At 49.0% G+C, this 25823-nt stretch overlaps 1 protein-coding gene across 5 annotated transcripts in view; it reads left to right on the top strand.

Annotated features, from left to right (window-relative positions):
• Positions 1–14915, top strand: part of SH3RF1 (SH3 domain containing ring finger 1) — a 155616-nt gene extending 140701 nt beyond the window's left edge. For 4 of the 5 annotated variants that reach the window (XM_019965752.2, XM_019965755.2, XM_019965753.2 and 1 more), the window contains exons 11-12: positions 4072–4364; positions 12988–14915. In XM_019965752.2, the coding sequence (XP_019821311.2) occupies positions 4072–4364; positions 12988–13156 (462 nt within the window). In that variant the 3' untranslated portion in view covers positions 13157–14915. The remainder of the gene's footprint in view (positions 1–4071; positions 4365–12987) is intronic. The other variant, XM_019965756.2, reaches the window with a different exon arrangement.
• The last annotated feature ends 10908 nt before the right edge of the window (positions 14916–25823 follow it).

The raw sequence follows: 25823 nt of genomic DNA, 5'->3' as shown, positions 1-25823 counted from the left end.
GACCGCTCGCCAGCTCTGGGAAGCTGTGGGATCACACCTGCTTCCACGGTCATGTACATCGCTCTGTTTAAATGACCAGGGAGCCTGTGAACAGGGCTTTATAAGGAAATAAACTTAACAGCCTACTAAAAAGTTAATATTTAATTGTTGAGTTAACAGGAGTGCTTTTGCAAAAGATCGGTATCAGTTCAATGTTTATGATTAACTACATTAAACTTGTACTCAGTCTCATGTGGTCAACCCTGCCAGGATCTTCAGAAAGTAAACTTACTTTACAGCTTAGATCTGAAGGTTCCAGGACAAGGCATCAGGGGCCATTGTCTCAGAGAATCGGGCTCTGGAGCCCAGGCTTCCAAAGGAAGGATTCATAGAATCTGCAGGATGCCTGTGCTAGGGAGAATAACGGCCCCCAAGGAGGTCCATGTCCTGATCCCTGAAATTTGATAATACATTTCCTTACGTTGCAGAAGGGGTCTTACAGATGTGATTCAATTAAAGGTTTAAAGACGAGTGGATTAGCTGAGTGAGCCCAATATAATAAGCAAAGGGATCTCCTTATAAGGGAGGAAGGAAGATCAGGGCTGGAGGGAGATGACACCAGAAGCAGAGAGCAGTGACCTGTTTGCTCCGCTCATTCCCCCTCCTGACAAGTGGCCACTGGCCTCTGCTAGGATGCCCTGTGGCCCTGTGTCCTGTTGTGGAGCATCAACACTGTCTTCAGGCAGCTCGAACTCCTGGAAAGTTCCGTCAGCACACACCTGTCCCCCTGTGACTTCAAGCCCTCGCACTGTGCTTTGAGGGACTGCATAGAAAACGATGGTCTCCTTTCTATATGATCCCTGCAAAGAGTTCAGGGTTATCGTCTTTTCTTAAAGGCTTCACTCTTGAGGGTTTTTCCCCCCGTATTCTTCATATCACAGATTTCTAATTTCCCTTTCTAAATCTGCCACCTCATTTAATGTTCCCAATTCATTAAAGAGATTGTCCCAATGGCTATAAACTCAGTGACCCATGATTAGTGCAAGGAGCGTCACTTCACCCCCATCACTCCATCCTCTTGCCAGGACACTCGGAGAGAGCTTGGCGGATGCCTGGATGAGATCCAGCTGTCTCTCATTCTCCCATCCAAACAGTTCCCCAGTCGCCTCACCATTTCTGCTGTAACCTGTTAGCCCGCATCTCATGGAGGAGACTTCCTTGGTCTCACTTCCTTTTCTGAGTCAGCCTTTCATCAGATACCCTGTTTTAGGATTTCCCAGGTGGTCTGCAAGTGCTGTTGTGGTCGTCTATGAAAATGAGGACCACACATGTCTTTCTTTGGCATGTTGAGTTGACCTTGGTCCCAGATTCACCTCGATGTGTCAGAGATGGGTTGTGTTCCAGCTATTAATTTCCTCAGTCCACTGGGGTGGATCAGCCTGTCGGGAGGAGTGGTTTCACCTCTGAATCCCAGTTCCTCCCCTGTTTCCCTCCTACCAAGGTTTGTTCTTGCTGTCTAGTCTGAAAGGGACTCTTCATGCATCTGAGGACCACCATCCACCCCAGGCACCAGATCCATGTCTTTCTTGTTCCCAACAAAACTTTAAAGCAGCACACACCCCACCCCTACTTTTTTCGGTCATTCGCATTTTTGTGAGTTTAAGTTCATTCTGGCCTTCAGCATCTTGACTTGCCACAGCCATGGTGTGTTCTTCTTGGGGCCCTTCTCCTGATCCTTTTGTGGAGGCCTTTCTGCCACTTCCTGGGACATCATCATCACTTCCTGGGGCATCACGTAAGTGCCTTCATCATTGGGTCCTTCTGCCCCTTCACCTGCTGGGGTGATTTACAGTGTGTGCTTGGAGCCGAAGCTTCAGGATTTCCTTCTGAATTTCAGGCCATGCATATATTTTCTTGTAACTTTTAAAAATCAATTCTCACTAATTACTAGAGAAATACAAATAAAAACTACAGTGAGGTATTAATATCACCTCACATTGGTCAGAATGGCCATTATCAAAAAGTCTACAAATGAGAAGGCTGGAGTGGGTGTGAAGAAAAGGGAACCCTTGTACACTGTTATGAGAATGTAAATATGATGACTAGTGCAGAGAACAGTGTGGAGGATCCTTAAAAATTGAAAAATAGAGTAACCATGTGACCCAGCAATCCCATTGCGGGGCATATACCCAGAGGAAACCATAACTCAGAAAGATACGTGCACCCCATTGTTCACAGCAGCACTGTTTACAGCAGCCAAGACGTGGAAACGGCCTGAGTATCTGTCAGCATAGGAGTGGGTCAAGGAGGTGTGGTACATGCACACACTGGACTATCACGCAGTCATAAGGAAGAACAAAATAATGCCGTTTGCAGCAACACCGACAGACCTAGAGATCGTCACACTGAGTGAAGTGCGGCGGACACAGACAAATACCATATAATGTTGCTTACGTGTGGAATATAAAAAGAAAAAGGGCACAAACGAGCTTATTTACAACACAGAGTAGGGTTGCAGACGTAGAAAACAAACATGGTTAGCAGGAGGTAAGAGAGGGAGAGACAGATTGGGATCGATATGTGCACACCACCGTATAAATAGATGACTAATAAGGACCTAATGTATAGCTCAGGGACCTCTGCTCAGCGTTCTGTAATGATGTTCCCTATGGGAAGAGCCCCTGCCCTGCAGGTTAGCAGTGCTGTGGGCCACGTTAGGTAAATGGGGCCCGTGGTGCAGACCACCTGGGATGATCGTCTGATAAATGGTTACCTTTGTTTCCTTCTGCCAGACTGTCTCTAACTGAACTCTGTTATTATGGATCCTCCCCTACCCCACCCCCCGCCACCGTGCCCAAGGGATATTTGACTGAGTTTGAACTAAGTCAGTATTCAGGAAGAATTCCTCGGTGTTCTCTCTCCTTGAGGGCTGCTTATAGTTCTCCTTCCCTGTTAGTGGATCTTAATAGTCCTAGTTTGCCTAGAGAGCATTCTAAAGGGTTATTTCTCTCAACTATTGTATTTTCGGACCATGTTTTCAGTCAGAGGACTTGATGGCACAGTTGACACATTAGTAAAGCAACTTAAAATGATGGTTGTTATTACTTTGGGCATCAGAAGAATATTGACACCTGGGGTCTGGGCACAGAGAAGAGCCAGCCCTAGATCTGGTTTCCTAGCAGAGCAAGGCCAAAAGGAAAAGACCACAGGGGACCAAGACCCATGAGGTGGCTTCTATGGCTTGAGGTTGATGGGAGTAATTCTCATTTATACGCTTGCTTGCAAAAAGACACATAAAATGTTTTTATTATACTGATGGGCTTTTTTCAGATTTTGTACTTGTGTTTGGTAAAGAATCCGCCTGAAATATAGGAGACGTAGATTTGATCCCTGGGTGGGGAATATCCCCTGGAGAAGGAAATGGCAACCCACTCCAGTATTCTTGCTTGGAGCATCCCATGAACAGAGGAGCCTGGCTATAGTCCATGGGGTCGTAAAGAGTTGGACACGACTGTTTTTGAATTAAAGAAGTATTTGCACAACAGATACGGTTTGACTTCTGTTATTATCAGTTTGTTAAATTTCATCAACGTAGTGATGAGTGAATATGACTTAGCCCTTCACCCTGATCAAGACATCATCCCCTATGAGGGATAAGCCTCAGGTCTATGGCTGTGGAGTAAGATACTAAAATGCAAGTGGGTTTATGTTAGTTGAGTATAGCACACAAGAATTGAAGATTTCAGGAAATTAAAGCTATCGTCTGAAATTTCCATTTTGTCCTAAAGTGTCTACTTTGCCTTCGCCAAGCCTGGGAAGTGAATTGGTGGGATTTTGGTTTCCCATCCTTTTTATCTGCTCATCCCACCTCCATGGAGGTTGGTGATGAGCACTTGAGTGTCCAGAACCAGGGAAGATGCGCAGGTGGGTGGACGTTGCGCAGAGAGGTAAAGGGCATTGAGCACACAGCCCCAGGAGCCGGACCAGGAGTCCCAGACACCCTCAGGGGTCCTTTGGAAAGCTCAAATCTGAACTTGAAACTCTACCAACAGAACCATGTCTCCAACCCATGCACTTTTTTTTTTTTCTTAGAAAGAGAAAAAGGGGCTGTTGAAGCTGCTGTCCGGGGCCTCCACCAAGCGCAAGCCGCGGGGATCACCGCCGGCCTCACCCACGCTGGATGCCGAGCTGGGGGCCGAGCTGTCCTGCGGGCCCCCGGGTCCCCCCTGCGCCTGCCCTGGGCCCTGCGATGGGGACACCATGGCCCCCGGCCCCCAGCGCAGGGCCTCCTCCCTGGACTCGGCCCCAGTGGCGCCACCCCCCCGGCAACCCTGCTCGTCCCTGGGCCCCGTGGCCAGTGAGGTGCGGCCCGCCGTGTGCGAGAGGTGGGTTCTCGTCATGGGCGCTGGGAGCTGGCAGGTCTGCGGCACCCACGGCGTCTCTGGCTCCTTCCTGGGGTCTGTGGTGACAGCCGGCGCTGGCTCCTGTCCCCCTCGGGTGACACGCTCCATCTCTGCGGTCCCCTCTACATCCTCACCCCTTTCCATCATGTCTCCAGAGCTCTCCTCTATGGGGCAGTGGTCACGGCAGCCCTGGCCCTGCCTTCTCTTGGCTCCTCGTTCACGGCCAGCCAGCCACCCTCGTTTCATCTTCGGCCCTTTTTATCAAAGGTTTATGAACACCACTGCCTGTTAGTTGGAGGGCTCCTGGAGTGTTCCGTCCCCCAGAGTTCTCTTCAGCTTCTTCCTGAGCCAGAATGTGGCAGAGTTCTTCTGGCCCGACCCCTGCTGACCCGCTGACGGGGCTCTGTTACCCTCAGAACAGTGAGCCCTGTTCGGTGACTGTGGCCTCGAGTCACCTTTACAGATGGGAGCTGTCCTGTCTGTGTCGCTGCTGGGGCTCTCGGAGCGTGTTAGGAAAGAAAATCTATTTAATAAAACAGAAACCTGCTAGGAAAAAAATAAAGCCGATCCGAGAGCAAAAAACAAAAACCGAAACCCTGCTCGGATCATATGAATTAAAAATGCGGCATGGTCTGTTGCCTGAGTAGATGGCATGAAGCACTCTGAAACTAGAGAACTGTTTTCCCATAACGTTAGCATAAGTATGTAAGCATTTGCTGGAGGAGGTGCCATCTGTCTCTGCAGGCTCGAGTCCCCCTGTCCCTGAGTCTCACACAGAGCATGTTTCTCATCTGTGGTGGTGTCGCCTTTGGGGCAGTATTTTCAGTTAATGATTCAAGATCTTACTGTAAAGTGTTACACTTTACAATGACTTAAATCCACCTGAACTCTGTATTTCAGATGAAATAGCCACTAAACCTGAGGCCTGCACTCAGACAGTTTGAGGGGCTTACTTTATTACCCAGAAGTAACTTGGGAAAGAATTAAACAATCCATGTGCCTTTTAAATACAAAGTACACTGTTCGCTGTGGACTTTTATGGGGGCATGAGATAGTTCTGTGTAGTTCTGACCCTTCTAAAACCAGTTTTGAAATGAGACATTACCCTGAAGTGTTTCTGCCTCACCTGTGAAACCATTCTGTCTTTCCCCTCATCCACTGGGCTCTCAGTAAAGCTTTGAGGTTTTGCCCCAAGTTCACATCCCCCTTCATTCCAAGAGTCTTGCTTTTTCCTGTGATGTCTCTTGGCTCTCCAGGGAGGGCACCTCTGCTCCTGGACCCAGTCCAGTGACTCGTTTACTCTCTCTGGGCCACAGAGGCGGTTCCTCGCCCCCCAATGCTGAGTGCAAGTCCCTCTGCGAGCTGAGCCTGCCCGCTGCCCTGTCATTGGTGGTGTCTCTGTGTCTGCCTGGGGGCTGCTTCACTGTACCAGACCCCCCCCACTCCCCGCCAGACTCTGGCCAGCACTGACACCTCTCCACGCCCCCCACCCCCAGCACTGGCTCTTTCCAGAGGCCCGGTGTGCCAGTCTCCAAGCTTCTGCACCCCAGCCTTGCTCACAGAGGGGCGCCTTGCTCACAGCAGGTCGCCTTGCTTACAGAAGGCTCCCACAGTCCAGAGCATCTCAACAGGAGGGGCCGTAGGTGGCTGCCCCTCCAGACAAGGCGCAGGTGGGTTTACTGCTGATCATGTGGGCAGGGCACGCTGGGATCCTCTGCCTGGTATTTTATGGAAGCATTTCCATTTTTACAAGTGGGAAAGTGGTCTTTGGAGAGAATTTCTGCCTCGCATTTATATTTTTATAATCCACGTGCTCAGTGGAACATTGAATACAATAGCCAGCCTTACCAGCTTCTCATGGCCTTTTTGCCATCCTAAAGCCATGGTGATGGTATGTGTCTAACTCAGCTTCTTAGGTCTGCCTGACTATAGACACAATAGGAAAAATGTGTGGAAGCAAGTAGCATAGGAAAACAGTCTATTATCCTGTTATCCACTGGGAAGGAAATTTTTTGGTTACTCAGAAACTTCCAAGGGTGTATTTTAGGGATTACCTCTTTTGGAATTTAAAAAATTTCAACCTAGGAAAAAGTACTTCATGCTAAAAATGCAGGGAAGGTTAGCTTTCACATCAGTCTAATTTAGGAAGCATTTCAGGATCTTAGCATCCTCAATTCACCAGAGTCTAAATGTCACGACTCCTGCCCCCACAAAGTGCGAGAGCATGGGGCTCTTCTGGTAGAATTTTTCCTTCTAGAGTTCCAGAGAAATATTTTTAATGTGTAATATCAGTCTAGTATGAGATAGGATTCATCTACAGATGAGAGTGACAACAGGAATAAAATTTCCTCTTGAAGTGGGACCCTGCCCCGTAAATCTCAAGTGGGAGAAGGGGAAGCTCTGCTTACGTCTCACACTATGAGGAGGGAGGGAGGCGCCTGGAGGTGTGCTGGCAGATCTGGTGCCAGCTGAGCCTGTTCTCTGAGGAGCAGAAGGAATCTTTTGTGTTTGTGAGAAAGACTGAGGAAAACAAGCACGAAATGCTGTATTCTGGGGGCGGAATAGAATTGATGACAGCGGAGATAATAAAGCAGATACTGAAGGCTCTATTTTGGAAGGACTGAGGAAAAATAATTAGGAAATTGCAAAGAGAAAGTAGAAATAAAATATTTCAGAAGGGATGGCAAATAAAGTACATGTGACAGTTTTGTTTTTTTTTCCTACGAAAAGAAATTACAGATAAAGTAGACGCAGCAAGTCATCTTCGTATATTTTTAAGTTTAGGATTTAAACTGATAACCACGTACCGATAAGCCCATCTGCTAAATTGGAAAAGGACCTCTGCTCCTTGATCAGGGACCATACCAGAAAACATACAAATTGGACAGAGACAGATTTATAGAAAGGCAGCTGGGCTTAAACAGAATGATTAATTTGAGGCTGTGACAGTGAACCCCCTGGAGGAAGCAGTGAGTGTAAGTCACTCAGACTTCAAGCAAACTACGAAGCAGGCAAGTCTGGTTTTGCTAGTGACGTGCCGTAGTAGAGGTCAGCCACCCAGACGGGACAACGGGCACCCTGCCTCCCAGAGCCTGGGGACTCGATCTGGGCAAGATCCGGAGAGATCAGAAACGAAAAAGCGTGAACTGCAGAAAACATGAGAAAGACCAAAAAATTAAGGAGGTGGGAAATTTGTGCTAATGAAAGACTGCGGGTGCCCATCTAAGCAGAGACTGGAATGCCTGAGCCCGGAGCAGAAAGACTGCCCTGGGGGTGTCTGTGGAGCTGCTTCATACAGCAGGCTTCCCTGTCTTGCATTCCACCTGGGTCAGCATCCCCCAGATCTCAGGGTCACACGAGAGGCGGAGGCCCTCTCAGGGCCGGGCCTGGGAGCCGCCCTCCGTGCCCTCTGTCACCCCCAGGCTTTGTCCGAAAGGAGCAGGAGGCACGTAGCTTTTGATGGTTTTCCTTCCTTCCTCGCTCCTTCCCCGTCTGTCTTCTTTGCTTTCTTCTTTCTTTCAGCTTTCCATTAATTTTTATTTTTATTTTTTTTTAGTATTTATGCTTTCATTTTATTGTTTTTAAGAATTAAACTGCCACCTCAGTAGTCTTTTAAGAGCAATATAATGAAACATACATACATTTAATTTAGACTTACGTCCATCATAGCTTCAAAGGATTCCCTGAAATAAGGCTGGGATTCACATCTTTTTCCTTAAGGAAAGAAACACTAACAGTAATTTTGTTATCCTTCTACCCACCCACCCTCATTCAAACAATAACTAGATGAATTCAAGTCTAACACCATTTAAAAAAAAAAACTGTCTGCTACAACACATTCATCGGAACTGCCTCCCTGCATAACACATATTTCTTAAACCTAGCCAAATATTTTAAGCCTATGAGACTTAACATGTGGAATTTTACTGTGATAACATTTTTTTGTTCAATACATTCTAGTGAATTTCAATTAAGTCAGGTGAGCTCTTCATAAATAGCTGAGAAGCTTTAAAGTGAGTTTTGTTAATTTTTCCATTAATTTTTAAAAATATGTATTTGTCTGGCTGCACCGGGTCTTTGTTGCAGCATGAGAATTTCTAGTTGTGACCTGTGGGATCCACTTCCCTAACCGGGGGTTAAACCCTGACCAGGCTCCTGCACTGGGAGTGGGGAGTCTTAGCCACCGGACCACCAGGGAAGTCCCTTCATTTATTTTTAAATTAATTTATCTTTTTTTTAATTGTGGTAAAATGTCCATAAAATGTGCCATTTTTTTTTTTCAGGGATACAGTTCAGTAGTATTAAGTACATTCACATTGTTGTATAACCATCACTGCCATCCATTTCTAGAGCTTTTTCGTCACCCTGTTAAACACTCACTTTCCATTCCTGCCTTCCCCAATTCCTGACAAACCCACTTCTCGTTTCTGCCTCTCTGGGTCTGACTAGTCTCCACATCTCATAGGTGGAATTGTGTGTGACTGATTTCACTCAGCATAATATTTTGAAGGTTCATCCATGTTGTAACTTTTGTCAGAATTTTATTCCTTTTTGAGGAACGTTGTACATTTGGAAAAATCACTTTGCTATACAATTAAACCTTTCCTTTTGTCGCTGGACATTCTTATGAAGGATTCTTATGTGTACTGTGCTAAGGACCATGCACAGGGCTTCTGGAATCTGGTCAGGGATGAAGTTTCCTTCAGTCACAGGGCAGATGGAGCAAGGCTTTGAGAGCCTGTTGGGCATGGGTGGGCTCTGGGCTTGTCCGAGGGCGCCCCCAGGGGACTGTGTGAGCCAAGGCCTGGGGTTTGGGGCAGAGGCCGTACCTGGGGGCTGTGTCCCGGTGCACAGGTGTGTGTGCACATTCATGGGGATGACCATTAGCTGTGGCTGCAGAGAGATTGAGGCCATTGAGCGCTTCACATGCCAGACTGGGGAGTAACCTTGCTCCAAGGAGTTGGGAAGCTGTAAGGAATATTGAGCAAGAAATAGCTGCAAATAGAGCTGGCAATTAAGAAAGTTAGTATTTTGATCATATGCAGAATGCAGTGGGGACAGGAGGAGATTGGAGGCTGGGAGGATAGGCAGGTTATTTGCTCAGGTGGGACAGGTCAGAGCGGCGAGGCTGGGGTGCAAATGTGGAAGGTGGACCCCAGGTCCATGGCAGTTGTGGGAGAGAATTATGGCCCCTGAGGCGTGGGACGCCCCAGAATCCCTGCTCAGAACACCCAAGGGGTCGTGGCTGGAGCAACGGGTTTTGGGCTCTGTGGCTGCACTCACGTTGCCTGGGGTCAGTGAATATGGACTTTACAAAGCTTCTCCATGCCTGAGATGGTGGCCCGCTGTGCCCAGCATTGGTCTTGAGCGTCCCTGTTGGGAATCTGTGTGCACACCGCTCTTCGAGCCAGGGCTAGGATCTGAGCAGAGTCTCTGCTGTAGCCAGTGGTCTTCCTATGGTCCAAGGTCATGGTTCTCGCTCCTCTCAGCCCAGGACACTCGTCACTCAGCCATGAAAACCTGCTCCCCTGGGGACTTGGCAGGAAGATTGTGGTCTTAGCTTGGCAGCAGTTCAAGTTCAGAAAATGTTTGACGGAGTTGGTTTAGTGCATTTCTAAAATGCAAATGTTAATCTAGTCACTTTTTTCAATGACAGCTTTTGTTCCATTTCACCTTTAAGGCAGCTCGCGGAGGACCAGGGTCGATACGTTTAATCAGAGATTGGCTCTGAATATGATGAGTTACTTGTGTGCTTCTTCCTATAATTATGGAGCTTTGCTCAAATGTTAACCTGCCCCAGATGGCAGCATGGCTTTTCACAGGCTCTTCAACCTGTTGGCATCAGAGCTGAGACACCTTCTCATCTGGATCCCTTGCCTGAGACGCACGGTCATGGTGGGAACTGGCGCTCAGGGTGTGAACTCTGTGACAGACGAGTGTTGAGTGCATCATACCCCTGTTGTCCCCACATCCTCTGGTAACACCTGTGTGGTCACAGCCATCCTAGTGCAAAGATGAGGAAATTAAGGCTCAAGCAAAAGCTGCTCTAAGCATAAGCCCCAGGCCCACTTCTCATGAGAGGCCAGGCCTCCCCCTACAACCTGCAGGCTTGCTCAGACGCAGCCTGTCCTGTTTCTGGCTTCCCAGGACCTCTCTTACGAACAGCCAGGCAGCCTCCGTGCTGCGCTTCTGCTCAACACCCCGGACGGCAACTTGGTTCCCGAGCCCAGAGTCACCCAGGAATGGTCCAGGCAGCCGCTGGGCCTTTGCAGAGATGCCTTTATTAATCGAGTCATAGCCTGAGGCTCTTGCTCACGTCCTCGCGTAAATGGACTCTGGTCATTATGGGTTGGAGGCTGGTAAAACCAGTGATCTTCCAGAAGGACTGCGCTCTGATGGGTTTCATGAGGTTGGGGCAGTTGTGTAGACTCAGTTCCAACGACCATTTTTTCAGCCATGACATTCTCTATGTGCTGTTAAGAGTGAGTCCTAGGAGGCTAGAGGTTCGTTTTCTGACTTTAAGAGCCAAATGAGAGTAGAAACTCAGCCGCTTTTATAGCTCTGTTGTTGTTGTTTAGTTGCTAAGTTGTGTCCAACTCTTGGCAACCCTGTAGCCTGTACCCACCAGGTTCTTCTGTCCCTGGGATTTCCCAGGCAAGAATAGTGGAGGGGGTCACCGTTTAGGCTCTAAGTTCATTTTCTGACTTTGAGAACCAAATGAGCGTAGAAACTCAACCACTTGAATAGCTTCATACTCACTGATTAGCATCAGCCAGCAAGAGAGGTGTGTCCACACTTATAAGTGTAACACATTACTCCAGAACTCAGAGGCTTAACTTAACCGTGAACATGTATTGTTTCGCAGTTCTGGAAGTTAGGACTTTGCGGGTGGCATACACGACTTGTCCTGGATTAGGGCATTTTTTGAGGTTAGTGTCCAGACATCCACCTGAGCTACAGTCTCGTGAAGGCTTGAGTAGGGAGAGAAGACCCCTTCCAGGTGGCTGCCCATTGCCAGCGACTTTTGGAAAGAGACCTCTCTTACCTGGCCTGCACATCTATGCACGGGGGGGATGACTCAGCTGGCAGCGAGGGTGCTTTCCAGGAGGCTGCAGAGTGGGGACCCCCGCACACCCGTTAGGACCGTGCCTCAGCACCCCAGATCATCATTTGTGCAGGCTTCTGTTGGTCACACAGGTGGGCAGAGACCACACAGAGTGAGACACAGCTCACCTCCCCAGGGCTTCCGTGGCTCTTGAGCATAATTTTGCAGAAGGAAACAAGCCTGGAAGCAGGGGGTGCTATGCTAAGTCATTTCAGTCATGTCCGACTCTGTGCAACCCCATAGATGGCAGCCCACCAGGCTTCCCCATCCCTGGGGTTCTCCAGGCAAGAACACTGGAGTGGGTTGCCATTTCTTTCTCCAATGCATGAAAGTGAAAAGTGAAAGGGAAGTCGCTCAGTCGTGTCTGACCCTCAGCGACCCCATGGACTGCAGCCTTCCAGGCTCCTCCATCCATGGGATTTTCCAGGCAAGAGTACTGGAGTGGGGTGCCAGGGAGTAGCTAGCCTTAAACCAGCCAGGCTTCAGGAATCTTGAAATGATAATTACCCCTTCTCCCAGTGATCCCTGAGTTGAGAACGCTCGGAGAAGCAGACCATAGGTCAGACCCGTGGCAATCAGATTGAGCAGGTGGCCCCAGTCCCCTCCTTGTGTGAACCTTGGGACAAGCTGCCCCAGAAAGAGCTGGGTGTGTAAGGAAGAGCTTCCCTGGAGTCCATCCTCATCCAGCTCAGTTCTTGGTCACTTGTGGACTTTTATGCACGTCCAAGCGCTGTTCACAGCAGGTCTCTACTCAACAGGGGACGGTAGCGGTTTGGGTCATTTTACCAACATTGTAGGCAGATTTGTGCTCTGTCCTGCTCTGTCAACATCTGAGGTATGCATGCTGGCTTTGCCTGACTCTGAGCAGCTGTAACTGAGCCCCCACCTTCCCTCTCCCTCCCCGACTTCTACTGTCATCATTCTATCATCTGCCTCTGCCTCCCTGCTCCCCCTCCCTCCCTCATCCATCATCCTCCCCTTCTGTCCTCCTGCCCCTCATCATCGGTCTGTTCCCCTGTCTATCTGTTCCCCCATCTATCATCTATTCCCCCGTCTATAATCTATTCCCCCATCTATCTTTGATTTATTCTCTCTCCCTGTATCATCTGTCTATTCTCTGTCACCCATCTACTATCTATCTGTTCCTCTGTCTATCATCTATTCCCCCATCTATCTTTGATTTGTTCTCTCTCCCTGTATCATCTATCTATTCTCTGTCACCCATCTACCATCTATCTGTTCCCCCGTCTGTCTATCACTTACTTTCTCTCCCCGCATGTACCATCTCTCCCTCTGTGCTCTGGAGCCTGACTGTCTGTCATCTGTCTGTTCTTTGTGCCATCTCTCTGTCACCCACCGCCTCTCAGTCACCCACCGCCTCTCAGTCACCCACCGCCTCTCAGTCACCCACCGCCTCTCTGTCACCCACCGTCTCTCTGTCACCCACCGCCTCTGTCACCCACCGCCTCTCAGTCACCCATCTCTGTTTCCCCACCGCAGGCACCGGGTGGTGGTCTCCTACCCGCCGCAGAGCGAGGCAGAGCTGGAGCTCAAGGAGGGCGACATCGTGTTCGTGCACAAGAAGCGGGAGGACGGCTGGTTCAAGGGCACGCTGCAGCGGAACGGGAAGACGGGGCTTTTCCCCGGGAGCTTCGTGGAGAACATCTGAGGGGCCGCCGGGCCAGACCACATCTGTCTCCACGGCCCTCTGATGGCCCGCGGGCACTTGGCCCCTTGCCTTGGTCACCTGCCACCTGCCTTGAGCTGTCTGATTCACTCCACAGAGGAACCTAGCTGAGATGGACAACTGTTTACAAGGCTTAACTAATTTATTTGCTTTTTTAAACTTGAATTTTTCCTGTAATAGATGAATTCTTTGGATTATGATTTTGAGAAGTTATTAATTTATGAAACAGTAGCCGATGAGAGGCTGGGTGACCCCCTGTTGGGAGCAACAGAGCCCCCTCGGTGTAGAAGATGGCCCCCGGGCTGCCCTGGTGGCTCAGAGGGTTAAGAAGACGGCCCCGCCTTCCCGGGCTCACTCCCTTCTTTGGGTCCGGGATGCCGGCTGTCGCGCCTGGCCGTCTCTCTGGGAAGTCAGGGCCCATGAGTGAACCCAGGGCGCTGAGGGGGGGCCCGGGTGGCGAGGTGGGCACCTGTCTTTCTGGTTGGGTCTGGAGTCACCCCAGAACCCAGTCCTCACTTTAATAGTGAGGGTCTCCGATTTCCTAGGAGAAGGGGGAATAAAGCACAACCCTTGGAGAGCATGTGTTCAGAGCTCGGCTCAGTGGCCGGACGTTGAAGAATCGCGGGTGCGCCCTGTCTGCAGACGGCCCTGAATGACCCCATGTTGTCACCACAGGCGGCCTCCGCGTGAGGGCCACAGGCGTTCGTGGGGCTCTTCCCATGCCCCCCACCCCCGGGTGGGGCTGCACCCCACACAGCAGCCACAGGGGATTCCGCGGCCGTGCGGCTGGGCTGGGCAGCCCCTTGTCTGCCCAGGTCACCCCCTTGTCTGCCCAGGTCACCCCGAGCGCCGCTGTCCCCGGGCGGCTGAGGCCTGGGCTGTGCCCCTTGCAGGCTGCTGGGCATGGGTGGGCTGAGCCCACGGCCCCCGCCGCCCCTCTGTGACAGCCATGCTGCCCCCACCCCAGCCAGCCACACAGCCTGGCTCAGGGCCGCCTCACAGCAGAGCCAGGGAGGGGGCCTGGCAGCAGCAGAAACAGCGACCACAGTTTTCTCATGAGAAAGCAAAAACAAAACCCTTCTCATTTTTTACCTTTAAGAATTGCAACTAGGGAGTCAAAACATGGACTGAGAGTCTTCTTGCAAGCAGTTTTATGGTCTTAAAGAGATATATTATGTGGTTGAAATGAAATCATTCCTAAATTAACCATTTTTTATAAGACACTGTACATTATGTTCCTGTGTATTGAATTTTTTAAAAAAATACTTTACTGGGATATTCATGTAATATATAAAGTTTTGGTGAAATGAACTTCAGCTAGGAAAAAAAGCTGCCATCAGCTTTCATTTGTGTAAGTTGACACCAATGTGTCATAATATTCTTTATTTTGGGAAATTAGTGTATTTTATAAAAATTTTAAGAAGTAAAAAGACTACTACCGGATAAGATCACTTTTTTACCTGTCTTTTCTCCATATTTTAAGCTATGTGATTGAAGTACCTCTGTTAATAGATTCCTGGTATGAAGTTGGTTAAAATTTCATCTGTTAATAGATCACTTAGATAATATAATGTATGGGTTTTCTGTTGGTTTTTGGGCACAGTAGATGGAGACTTTGTAACAAGGGCTTGTTACTTGGCGATAGGGTAATGATAAAATTGCAGTTTATCATTCCTTTCCATGTTAATAATTTGAAGACTGGAGAAAAGGTTCAAGATTAAAATTTGATGTTCAGACTTTATGACTCCTTTACTTTTTTCTTTTCTTTTTGAAACATGGGACACATTTGACATCATTTCTACTTCATAAGGGAGAAGGCAATGGCACCCCACTCCAGTACTGTTGCCCGGAAAATCCCATGGATGGAGGAGCCTGGTAGGCTGCAGTCCATGGGGTCGCTAAGAGTCAGACACGACTGAGTGACTTCACTTTCACTTTCCACTTTCATGGCATCTACAACAATCAGCTTGCTGGCTGTGATATATTTTAGCCCTCCAGTCAGCAAACCATGTTTATTAAGGTTTCCCCAAAGGTTATAAAGAGTGTGTAGCATCTCACCGGGGAGCGGGTGACACGCCTGCTGCCCTTTCCCTGCTCATGGTGGCTACATCGTCTGATGACTCCGCAAGTCTTTTCTTAGCTACAGGAGGACCAGACCTAAACCACCTGGGCCACAGCCTGTAGGTCTCAGCAAGGCTTGGGAACATCATCTGCAGACTCACTGTGACTTTAATCTCCCCTAGAAACCACAAAGTCCTAAGTTTAAAAAGACTGTGTCTACCAGGTTAAAAATATATGCATTTTCCTAATTTAATTTTTGTTGTTGCTATTAAGTTGCTAAGTCGTGTCCAATTCTTTGTGACCCCGTGGACTGTAGCCCCCCAGGCTCCTCTGTCCATGGGGTTCTCCAGGCAAGAATACTGGAGTGGGCTTCCATTTCCTTCTCCAGGGGATATTCCCGACCCAGGGATCAAACCCGTGTATCTGACATCTCCTGCACTGGCAAATGGGCTCTTTACCACTAACTAGTGCCACTTTAGTTTTGCCGAAAGTGACCTCTGTAACCAGGTGGGCAAGACAGTGATGGCTTCGTTTCCTCCTGTTTCCGCCCCGTCTCCTGCCTGGATGACAGTGAGGAGGAGGAAACTGCGGCCCTGTATTGAAAAGTGCTATTTTAACACGTGCATTGTTTTCACCTCTGCTTTCAAATATTTCACTTCTTCCTCCCAGAGTGTACGCATGTGGCCTTGGCTGAGTCTGACTGAGTCTAGAAGGAGCCAGTGAAGGTGGTGTTTCCCTGTGGTGCATGGACATCTCTGTCCCTAGTGAGAGCAGGACAGTGTTTTCATCCTCCAAAACTCAGGCAACGATTTCAATTCAGAGCTCTTTACAATATTAGGGTTCAAATTTAGAAAATGCTTTCAATAGGTTTTAGAGTAAGTTGTAAGCTCATTGTTTGTATCTGTGTGAAAATTTTTAAAATGGTTTCAAGCTGGTAAAATGATGCTCTTATTAAGCTTATCCACCTTGCTTCTTTCCAGATGTGCCAACCCACCAGAATAATGGAGGGGATGTCCCATAAGGGTTGCCATGTCCAGGCTGAGCGTGGGCTTGCCTTTCCTTGACTCCTGTGAACACCTGGCTCTGCCCCTGGTGGTGAGTTGCACCAGAGACTGGAAGGAGCTAATAGGGTGGCTAGTGTGAACTGTGGATGTCTTAAAATGCCGTCTTTCTGGTTTACAAGGGAATATTTATTTTACTTCTGTTGTCTTTCCTGCTAATAAATTTTATTAACTTTCTGACTTGGCTGTTTAGGTTTCTATCTTTAAAACAGCACCTTGGTCTCACCCGATGCCAAGTCTTGTTCTGCAGCCATCTTGACCCAGGAGCCCTAATGGTGAGACCTGCAGGGGACAGTGGTCTTCGAGCCACCATCCTGTACCGTGATTACAGGTCAGACGACCTGAGTGATGTTCTAAAGCCCAGAGGTGGCAGAGTGGTCAGTGAGCCAGCAGCCACTGCATTGCCCACAACTTAGAGACGCAATTCAGTTCCAGAAGGCTTTGACCTTGAGTTGAATCTGTCTGGGTCTGAGACCCTTGTAAAAGCACTAGAAGAAACCAGGGGAGACTTCCAAGGGAGACCTTTCTAAGGGTGACTTAAAAACCAGAAGCCATAAAAAAAGAAAACAGGGATAACTTCAATTACAGAAAACATACCTACATGACAAAGACCTTACAGTCAACAGAGAACAGTAGGAAAAAAATGTTGTAACTCTTACGGTAGACAAGGATTCCTTTATATATAAAGAGCTCATGGGACTCAATAAAAGTGCAAATCCAAAAGTAAAATTGACAAAGAACGTGTGACAGAAACTACCAATTGCCTCTCAATATCTGTTGCCCTCTTCCCCCTTATTAACTGATTCCTGGGCAATGCCCTCAGTTGAAAAGCCTCACGTTCCAATTTCCTTCAGATACAGCCACGTTACTGAGTCATTGCTGAGATGGAAGCTAAGTGTCAAAGGGAACTTCTGTGAAGCTTCTAAAAGGGAGGAGGCACACACCCTCTGGCTGTTTTCTTTTTCCTTCTTGCAGCCTGCAATGTAGACATGATGGCTGGTGCTCCAGCAGCTATATTGAGTCATAAGTGACCTTTAAGATGGAAGCTACATTTTAGCATGATGGGGAAGAAAGAGAAAGAAGATACTTGAGACCCTTATAACCTTCCAGCCTTCATGCCAACCTTAACTACTCATCTTCAGATGTGTTCTGTGTGAGAATAAACCCCTTGACTGTGGTCTGATCTCTCACCCACAGTCAACCTGATGCCAGTATTACCTAGTGGTTCCTCAAAAAGTAAATGCAAATATACTAAAAGATGATCTACCTCATGTAGATGTGCATGAGCAACTATGAAATATCCTTCACCTATAAAATCAGAAACTAAAAAAATTAGAAATTAAGAGCACATATTTTGCTGATGAAAATGATTTGATTTAAAAAAAAAACAAACCATCTAGAGAGAGCAGTCTGGAAAATATCAAAATTCCAAATGCATTCACCCATTCTGAAAATCTGTTTTCCAGAGGCACTTATTTGTCAAGTGTAAAATGCCAGTACCTCGTCCATCACAGCAAGATACTGGCAACAACCCGTGTCCAGCAATAGGACGCTGGTGATGTTTGTGCAGAGAAAGCTGCGCAGCCATCAAGAGCTACACAGGTAGGGGACAAAGACGAGGCAGAACGTGCCGCCACTTAGTGAGAGGTCAGGAGGCGGGGAAGCATGCGTGCATTAGCTGTTAGCTCGTACTTGGTGCAGTGTCTCTGTCAGAAGACACAGGGAATTGCCGGGGTGCTGGTCTCCACCACTCAAGATGGGACCCGTGCCAACTTCCTTCCTGAATCTCCCCTCAGACAGAACCTCAGCTCCCGGCCTGTGGGGATCACAGAGTCAGAGGGATGAGCAGACATTGGAAATGCTCTAGAGAGTTGAGATCTGAGAAATCAAGGGATACCCACTTCAGAGAGAAATATTGATCATCTCACTGCTGAGTCAAGAGCAGATAGAAAAATGACATTGCTTAGGAAGAGAAGCACCGCCCCAGGTTTCCACCACTGCTGTGAGTGAAAGCTCGTTGTCCTTAAGAGCCCAGGGTAAGTAAGCCTGATGTGATTTTCCACAAAGGATCGGCTTTAACTCCTCCCGTTACTTTGAGAACTTGAGAACCAACTTGTTTCATGGTACAGTGGATTCCATGAAGACCTTCCAAGATAAAATATACTCATACCCAGATCAGCAGTGAGGTGCTCCTGGGGCCCTGTGTGTGTTCCCAAGTGCAGAAGTCTAAGAAACTCCTGCCACAGTCCGGAGCCAGGGGCAAGATCAATGTAAGAATCTTAGGGTGCAGGCTTCCAGACTTGGGTCTCCTCGAGGACACATGTGAGACAAGCAGATTTCTGATGGTGCCGTCAGTCTGTGGGTGTTCACGTGAAACTTCCAGCAGAGTTATCGGCAAGCCCCCGCAATGCCCTGCATCACCCACCAGACAGACTCAGGTGTGTCCAGGTGGATGAGCAAGCGCTCTCTGCTGGCCAGACTCCATCTCCCGAACCTCACGCGCTCCCTTTGGCCCCTGCAGAATCAAGGGGCCCTGCATGTCACACCCTCACAGCACAGACCCTGGGGGCCAGAAGATAAGGAGCAGTAAAAAAGAAATAGAAAACAAAGCCCTCCTCATGGAGCAGAAAGTGAGCAGGTAGGGTGTAAAATTCAGAGTGTCTTTGCTGGCCCTGGCCTTCCTCCAGCTCTCTCTGTAGCTTCTCTAGCTCACGCTTTAAGGAGTTCTATTACTTTTGTAAGTGGAGTCCCTGAAAGACCTGCTATCAAAGGAAATCAGTATGCCACACCCTGCTGGCCCTTAAATCCCGAGACCTAGTTGATAGCTAGAAGAATCTAAAGGCAGTTGAACGTTTGAGTTGCTGTGTACAGGCTGGGGATTCTGAATATAGGTGGGCGTAGGGGAGAAATAATCATATCCCGTCCGTCTGTGCTGGCGAGTGACGGGATGTCTCATACCTGCACCTTCCACTCCGAGGGCCGCCTGTCTCCTGTGGCTGCCGTGACCAAGGAACTGAATCCCTCTAATTAGATTGCATTTTGTTGTTGTTCAGTAGCTCAGTCATGTCCAACTTTGCAATCCCATGGACTGCAGCATGCCAGGCTTCCCTGTCCTTCACTATGTCCCGGAGCTCACTCAAACTCATGCCCATCGAGTCGGTGATGCCATCCAACCATCTCATCCTCTGTCACCCCCTTCTCCTCTTGCCCTCAATCTTTCCCAGAATCAGGATCTTTTCCAATGAGTCAGCATTTTTACCAAAGTATTGGAGCTTCAGCCTTAGCATCCTAAGTTTCAATGTAAATAGTCACAGATAGCTAAGAATCGGGTGGAGTGACAGATCTGAGTCAGAAGGAGCACTGAGGCCCCTAAGCCTGTGGTGTGTGCAGTAGATGCTGCTTCCCTGCGGACGAAGGCCAGTGAGTCCTCCGTGGCTGCCTTGCATCTTCCAAGTGTGTCTCCACATGATGCTGAGCTCACAAAGGGCCACGAGGGTGAACACGTGACTCCCTGGGGCTGTCAGGGCAATGGTCAGCGGCACTGCCTTCTGTGAGCTAATGACAGTTGTCAGCAGATTGGGGTTGAGGTTTATAGAGAGAACACAGAATTTGAGCTCTGTAATTATGCAGGAAACAGTCCCCTCCCCTGGGAACAAGTCCTTGCTTCTCATCCCCCTCCACCCCCAAAAGGTCAGTTCCCTGCAGGCTGGAGCTTTATCTTGACCATCAGAGCTAGACCATTCCTTCTGCCCGTGGAAATTGAAAGCTTGGTGGACTTACCTTTTCCCTATTTTTGAGCACTCAAGGATGTTATAAGACATAAAGCAAAAACATCCTTTTGGGTTCAACCAGTGTCCTTATCAGTGATGTCACTGGAGCACATTCAACAGATCTCGTATAGGCAGCTGCAAAGTGAAGACAGTGGCCTGGCTGCCAGCTCCCCCTCGACACCCAGAGTCACCCGGGGTCACTTGTGAGCACCCCCTCCTTCCCCTCCTATGGAAAGGTCTAGTGAGCGCTCTGCTGGGACCTGATGCTCATGGAAGATGCTGGTTTTGTGAGGGAGGGTCTGGGGCTTCCCTGGTGGGTCAGACAGTAAAGAATCTGCCTGCAATGCGGGAGACCTGGGTTCAATCCCTGGGTTGGGAAGATCCCCTGGAAAAGGGAAAGGCTACCCACTCCAGTATTCTGGCCTGGAGAATTCCATGGACTGTACATTCCATGGGGTTGCAAAGAGATATGACTGAGTGACTAAGCTTGGCATGGTCTGGGGGTAGCCATCCTTCTGAGGTTTTACAGGATGTCAAGTGACAACACCAAGTCTGTGGTCCTTCTTGTTGATCAACTGGCAGCTTTAAACCCCTCCATTTCAATAAGCCCACCTTGGCTGTGGAAACCCTCCATGTCCAGTAAATAAAGACAGACACAGAGAATGATTGAACAGACACAGCACTTAAAAATCCACCTGCTGATGCAGGAGACACAAGTTTGATCCCTGGGTCAGGAAGATCCCCTGGAGGAGGAAATGGCAACCCGCTCCAGTATTGTTGTTGCCTGGAGAATCCCATGGACAGAGGAGCCGGGCGGGCTCCAGTCCACGGGGTCCCAAAGAGTCAGACACGACTGAGTGACTGAGCACGCACATCGGGTGCCAGAGCAGTGGGGCCCACACAGCACTGCGCCCGGCGCCCCCGGGGCACAGACACAGCCTCCCTCCACCCCGGGAGGGGGCAGGCTGCTGCACCTTCTGGCCCTGGCCACGCGGCCCTGGGCCCCTGTCAGTCCATGTCCACAGGCAGCTGGCCCCGCCGGAGGAGCAATCGTGGGGCTGCTGTGATGTGGCGGCCGTGGCGGACATCAAAGCTGGGCTCGAGTTTCTGCCCTCTCCGTGGGACGGACCCGCCTGTGGTTTCCCTGCCCACCAGGATAGAGGCGTGGGCCTGGCCTGTCATCCTCTGGGCCCTGTCATCACCCTGGCGCGATGAGGCTATCGCAGCAGGACTCCACACAGCAAAGCTGTAATGATCCTGCCACCAGCTGAACGCACCCAGCGGCGTAGGCAAAACAGAACAGATGCAGAACTAGATGCAGAACTTTAGAAGTCAGAATCTTATCCTTTGATCCTGAACTGACTCGTGCCAGAGAGGCACTTTTTCTTTCCTTAAAAAAAATCCTGTTTCATATTATTTCTGTCCCGTCTCACTGACTGAGCGCCTGCATCTCTCTCTGCCCTGTTTCATATTATTTCTGTCCCGTCTCACTGACTGAGCGCCTGCATCTCTCTCTGCCCTGTTTCATATTATTTCTGTCCCGTCTCACTGACTGAGCGCCTGCATCTCTCTCTGCCCTTGCCCCTTCATGCAGGTGTTGGAACCCCAGTCCTCGGGGTAGTGGGGGTGTAGTGCACCCCTTGGTACGGGTGTTGACTCGTGGAGCTTGGTGTGCAGTAGAAATGATCTACCAACCATGCTCCTGAAATTCCCATCTGAAGAGCCTTTGAGGGTTTTTTAATCGTTGTTTGTTTTTACCTTTTCTCTCTTTAGTTTTAGTTGTATGAAATCATTATCAAAGTTCTGGTATACAATGAAAAACTACTTAGCTTAGTTGAATCAGAGTAGGGGAAAAGCTTATTAAATGGTTCACTTAAATTCAGATTCTTAAGGGGCTGAAATATATTTTCTTTTTTTAAAAATTATTTTAATTGGAGGATAATGGCTTCACAGTATTGTGTTGATTCCTGCTATATATCAACATTAATCAAGTATACATATGTCCCCTCCTTCTTGAACCTCCCTCCTACCCTCCCACCCCTGAAATACATTTTTAGTTGCCTGAGATTAATAACACATATGCCCTGCTCTATTTCAAAACCAACTCCGTATTTATCAAGCAAATTCTCACAAGCCAATGCGTGTTTGGCTAGTACAATGATACGCATTGTGAAAGACACAGAAGGAATTATTTTTTCATCCTAGAAATTTGCAGATTGCTTATGAAGACATGTACAATAAAAAATAATAAAAGTAAAAATTAGGTAGGATCATAGAAAACAAGTAGGATATCAAGATGAAGGGATAAGTGGAAGGAACACTGTCCCTGCCCTCAAGGAGTATACAGTATGGATGGGGAGAAAAATGCAAACTGAAAGTGATAAGAAATATTAGAAGACAAAGCATCACTGTAGTAAGTCTGAGGTGGAGATGACAAACCCGACATGAGCTCAGAGCAGAAGCAGACGGAAGAAGGGAGAGAACATTCTAGATAAAAAGGTGCCAAGAGCTGGGTGATGAGGATAGGGAGGTATCTTCTGGAGATTATCAGGATGGAGGAGACACAGGAAGGACCAAGCGCAGGGGCTCAGCAGTGAACACGAAGCAGCTTGTTTGAGGGGAGAGGGACCCTGGGGCTCACACAGAAAGCATGTGCTTTGGAGTGAGCTGAGGGCCAGATGCTGCCGAGTCAGGAAAGGCCAGTGGGAGGTTCACCTGGGGCTGCTGAGGATTTCCCAAGACAGAAGCGATGGGGACAGGAGACCAGCCTGGCCCTGTGTGTGAGATCAGATGGGGAGATGGGAGCTTGGGGGTCCAGGAGATGGGAGCTGTCCCCCAACTCCCAGAGGCAGAGGGGACACAGAGGAAAGAACAACTGGAGAAGATGCTTAGAGAAGAAAGCCAGGAAGAACACATGACTGAAGAATAGAGGAGATGGAGGAGAGGGGACAAGAGCAACGTCTGAGATCTGCATCACCATTGCCATGGCAACGGTGGAGCCTTCGAGAGCGATGGTCATGCGGGCAGAAGGAGTGGCTCCAGGTCAAGATGGGAAGTTCCATTTTGGGAATGTTGAGTTTCGAATGATGGCGGGAGTTTCAACTGTAAATTTCCTGCTGAAAGCATGACATTTAAGCTCAAGTAGGGCAGCAGTGAGAAACTGCCAAGCAGGTGACTTTGAACTCCTTTAAGGATGAGGGGTGTGTGGGGTGCACAAACCAGGACCACCAGCTGCAGTTTAGAAAGGTTCCTGGGATGGAAGCTGTGGTCTAATGATGGGCAAGAAGAGGATCAGGGTAGGTCACAGGTCCCAGCCACCCAGAGAGCAGCTTCCGGCAGGAAACGCCAGCGGGACCCAGGGCAGCAGACGGAAATGCTGAGGAAGAAGTTGTATTTCCACCTCCTCTACCTGGAGCCCTAAATGGGGGCTTCCTTTTGACCTTGGAGAGGCTCTGCTCTCAAAGCTTTGGAACCAAACCAAGAAATTCCTGGCAGGCGTCCTCATCCCTTTCTCTCCTCTTAAAAAAAAAAAATTTAAAATTTAAAACTCTTCCTCTTTGAGAAAAGAATGCAAAGGCCTAGTAGACCCAGTCAGAGCTGAAATAAAACCCCTGTGTGCTTGCTGTAATGTGTGTGATGACATGGAGATTCTGCCAGCAGATCTGATGGGGGTTGGCAGGCGGGGAGGATGTCTGTAGAATCACACGGACCTCTCACTGAGCACAGCCTGAGAGCTGCTGCTAAACATGAGGGTGTTTCTTACACTGACTGTTCTTGTGCATAGTAAGGACAGAGCACTTCAGAGACAGCTGCCCTGCCAGCGGCTGTGCTGGGCATGGAGCTGCGTGCAGAGAACCTGCAGCCCGGCCACAGGAGAGATTGCAGCAGGTGCCCCCACCGTGAACACTGGCACCCATCTCCCTTGCTGTCTGGACCCGCATCTTGGCCGGATGCTCCCTTCACGCGATTTCTTCCCATCTCGAATCTTTTTCTCTGCTTCTTATATTACACCCTCCTCTCTGGGCATGTGGCCATGGAGAGAGAAGAAACACATGTTGTTGGTGGTTCTGTCTACTAACTCTGCTGGTGCTTTCTCAAGATCAGGAACATGGGGTGACTTGAAAATGTGTTTCCTTCCTGACAGGACAGAAAGAGAGAAGAACCCAGAATTGTTTGTTTTTCCCTCAAAGCAAAGAAACATCCTGGGAGCCAGAAAACCCCACTGATCCTCAAAGATGGCGAGTCCAGACCATGGATTCCTATGTTCCAAAATGCGCAGATGGACCTGGGGAAGGTGTCCCCTGATGTGGCAGAAGGTCGTCCCGGGCTGATACAGACCGAGTCCTCAGTCCTGCCCTTCCTCCACAATCCTGATGTAGAAATAGAGGGGCCACTGATGTCACAGGTACCCTCCTTGCAGGAAGAGGCAGCGTGGGGCAAGGCTGGGCAGAGCAGTCCTCTGGAAGCCAGGTGGGGATGTTCAGAGATCATAATCGCATGCTGCCCCTCAGCCCTTTTGTGCCTTCTGTCTTCTCAAAGAAGAATCTTCTGCAAACTAAGAAGTGCAAATCGAACAGCTGAGAGGATGGCACAAGAGCTGCACCCAACAGGGGAAAGGAGATCCCAGATGCCCAAGAATCGTCAGATGCAGCTGATCCTGGGGATAATCTCAGAGGAATCATGAAAAATAACAGAGCCCTGAGAGATAAGGAAATTGCCGTTGTAATTTTCAAAAAGGGAAAGAAGGTAGGTCCTGTGAGGCATAGACGAGTTAGGTTGATGTTGACTCTTGGCCAGAATCTTGAAGGACGTCTGAGAAGATGGTTTTCAAGCTCCCACAGAAGGCATCAGCCACCCTGAAGAGCCAGCCCCGGCCTCAGAAAACACATGGGGTCAGGTGCACTCACCTCCTTTCCCAGCAGAGCCTCTGACGGCAAGCGTGTAAGTGAGGTGGATGATGGCCCATGGTCCGGGAAGGAGCAGATGAGAAAGGAGACTGGGCTCACTGACTGTTTTTAGGTCAAATCAGCAGAGACAAATTCTAGCTAGTTTAAGCTGAGAAGGCATCTTATTCAAGGATATAGAACTGCTTACCAACTCTGGGAAAGGGCTAGAGAGTCGAGTTTGGGCATCACACACAGAACCACATCCAAAATCATGGGGTTGGTCCCGTGAGGACACAGAAGCTTGTCAACAGTGGCCTGGACACCACCATTCCCACCACCGACACCATGACCCTGGTGCCCCTAAGGGCATCAGACTGTCCCCACTCTCTTGCGCTCCTGGGTCAGAGTTCGGCATGATGCCCTCCACCATTGGAGCCCAGATCACATGGCCATACCCCAGCTGCAAGGGGCACTGGGAAAGCCAGCCACTGGCATTTTCCACCTTTCATTCTGGGAGCTGGTCTGCACTCTAGAAAGACTCTTAAGGTAGATAATTACCCCAGATAGAAAAGGGGCTCAGATCATGGTGACCACAGAGATTGGCTAATGTCCTGCTACCGCTCACAGAGGTTGAGGGACAGGGTAATTGGGCAGGTTTATAAATGGTTGAAGGATCACAGAGTTGCTAATTAGCCATCCTTTTTCATCTAAAGGAAGGTTGTTACTGGCATACCGCAGAACTCTGTGTTTCTGTGCTACACAAGAATTTTTTTTTTTAATCGGTGGCTTATTCTCTCTGCAGGTGACATAGAACTAGCCTGGAATGCTAATACAGCCAAGGGCAAAATCGGAATCACAAAGGATCTCTGGG

This window comes from Bos indicus, chromosome 8 (genome assembly GCF_029378745.1).
Source record: "Bos indicus isolate NIAB-ARS_2022 breed Sahiwal x Tharparkar chromosome 8, NIAB-ARS_B.indTharparkar_mat_pri_1.0, whole genome shotgun sequence".
In the NCBI taxonomy this organism is placed as follows: domain Eukaryota; kingdom Metazoa; phylum Chordata; class Mammalia; order Artiodactyla; family Bovidae; genus Bos; species Bos indicus.
The sequence above is the reverse complement of the archived record's forward strand: the minus strand, read 5'-3'. Positions and strand labels throughout refer to the sequence as shown.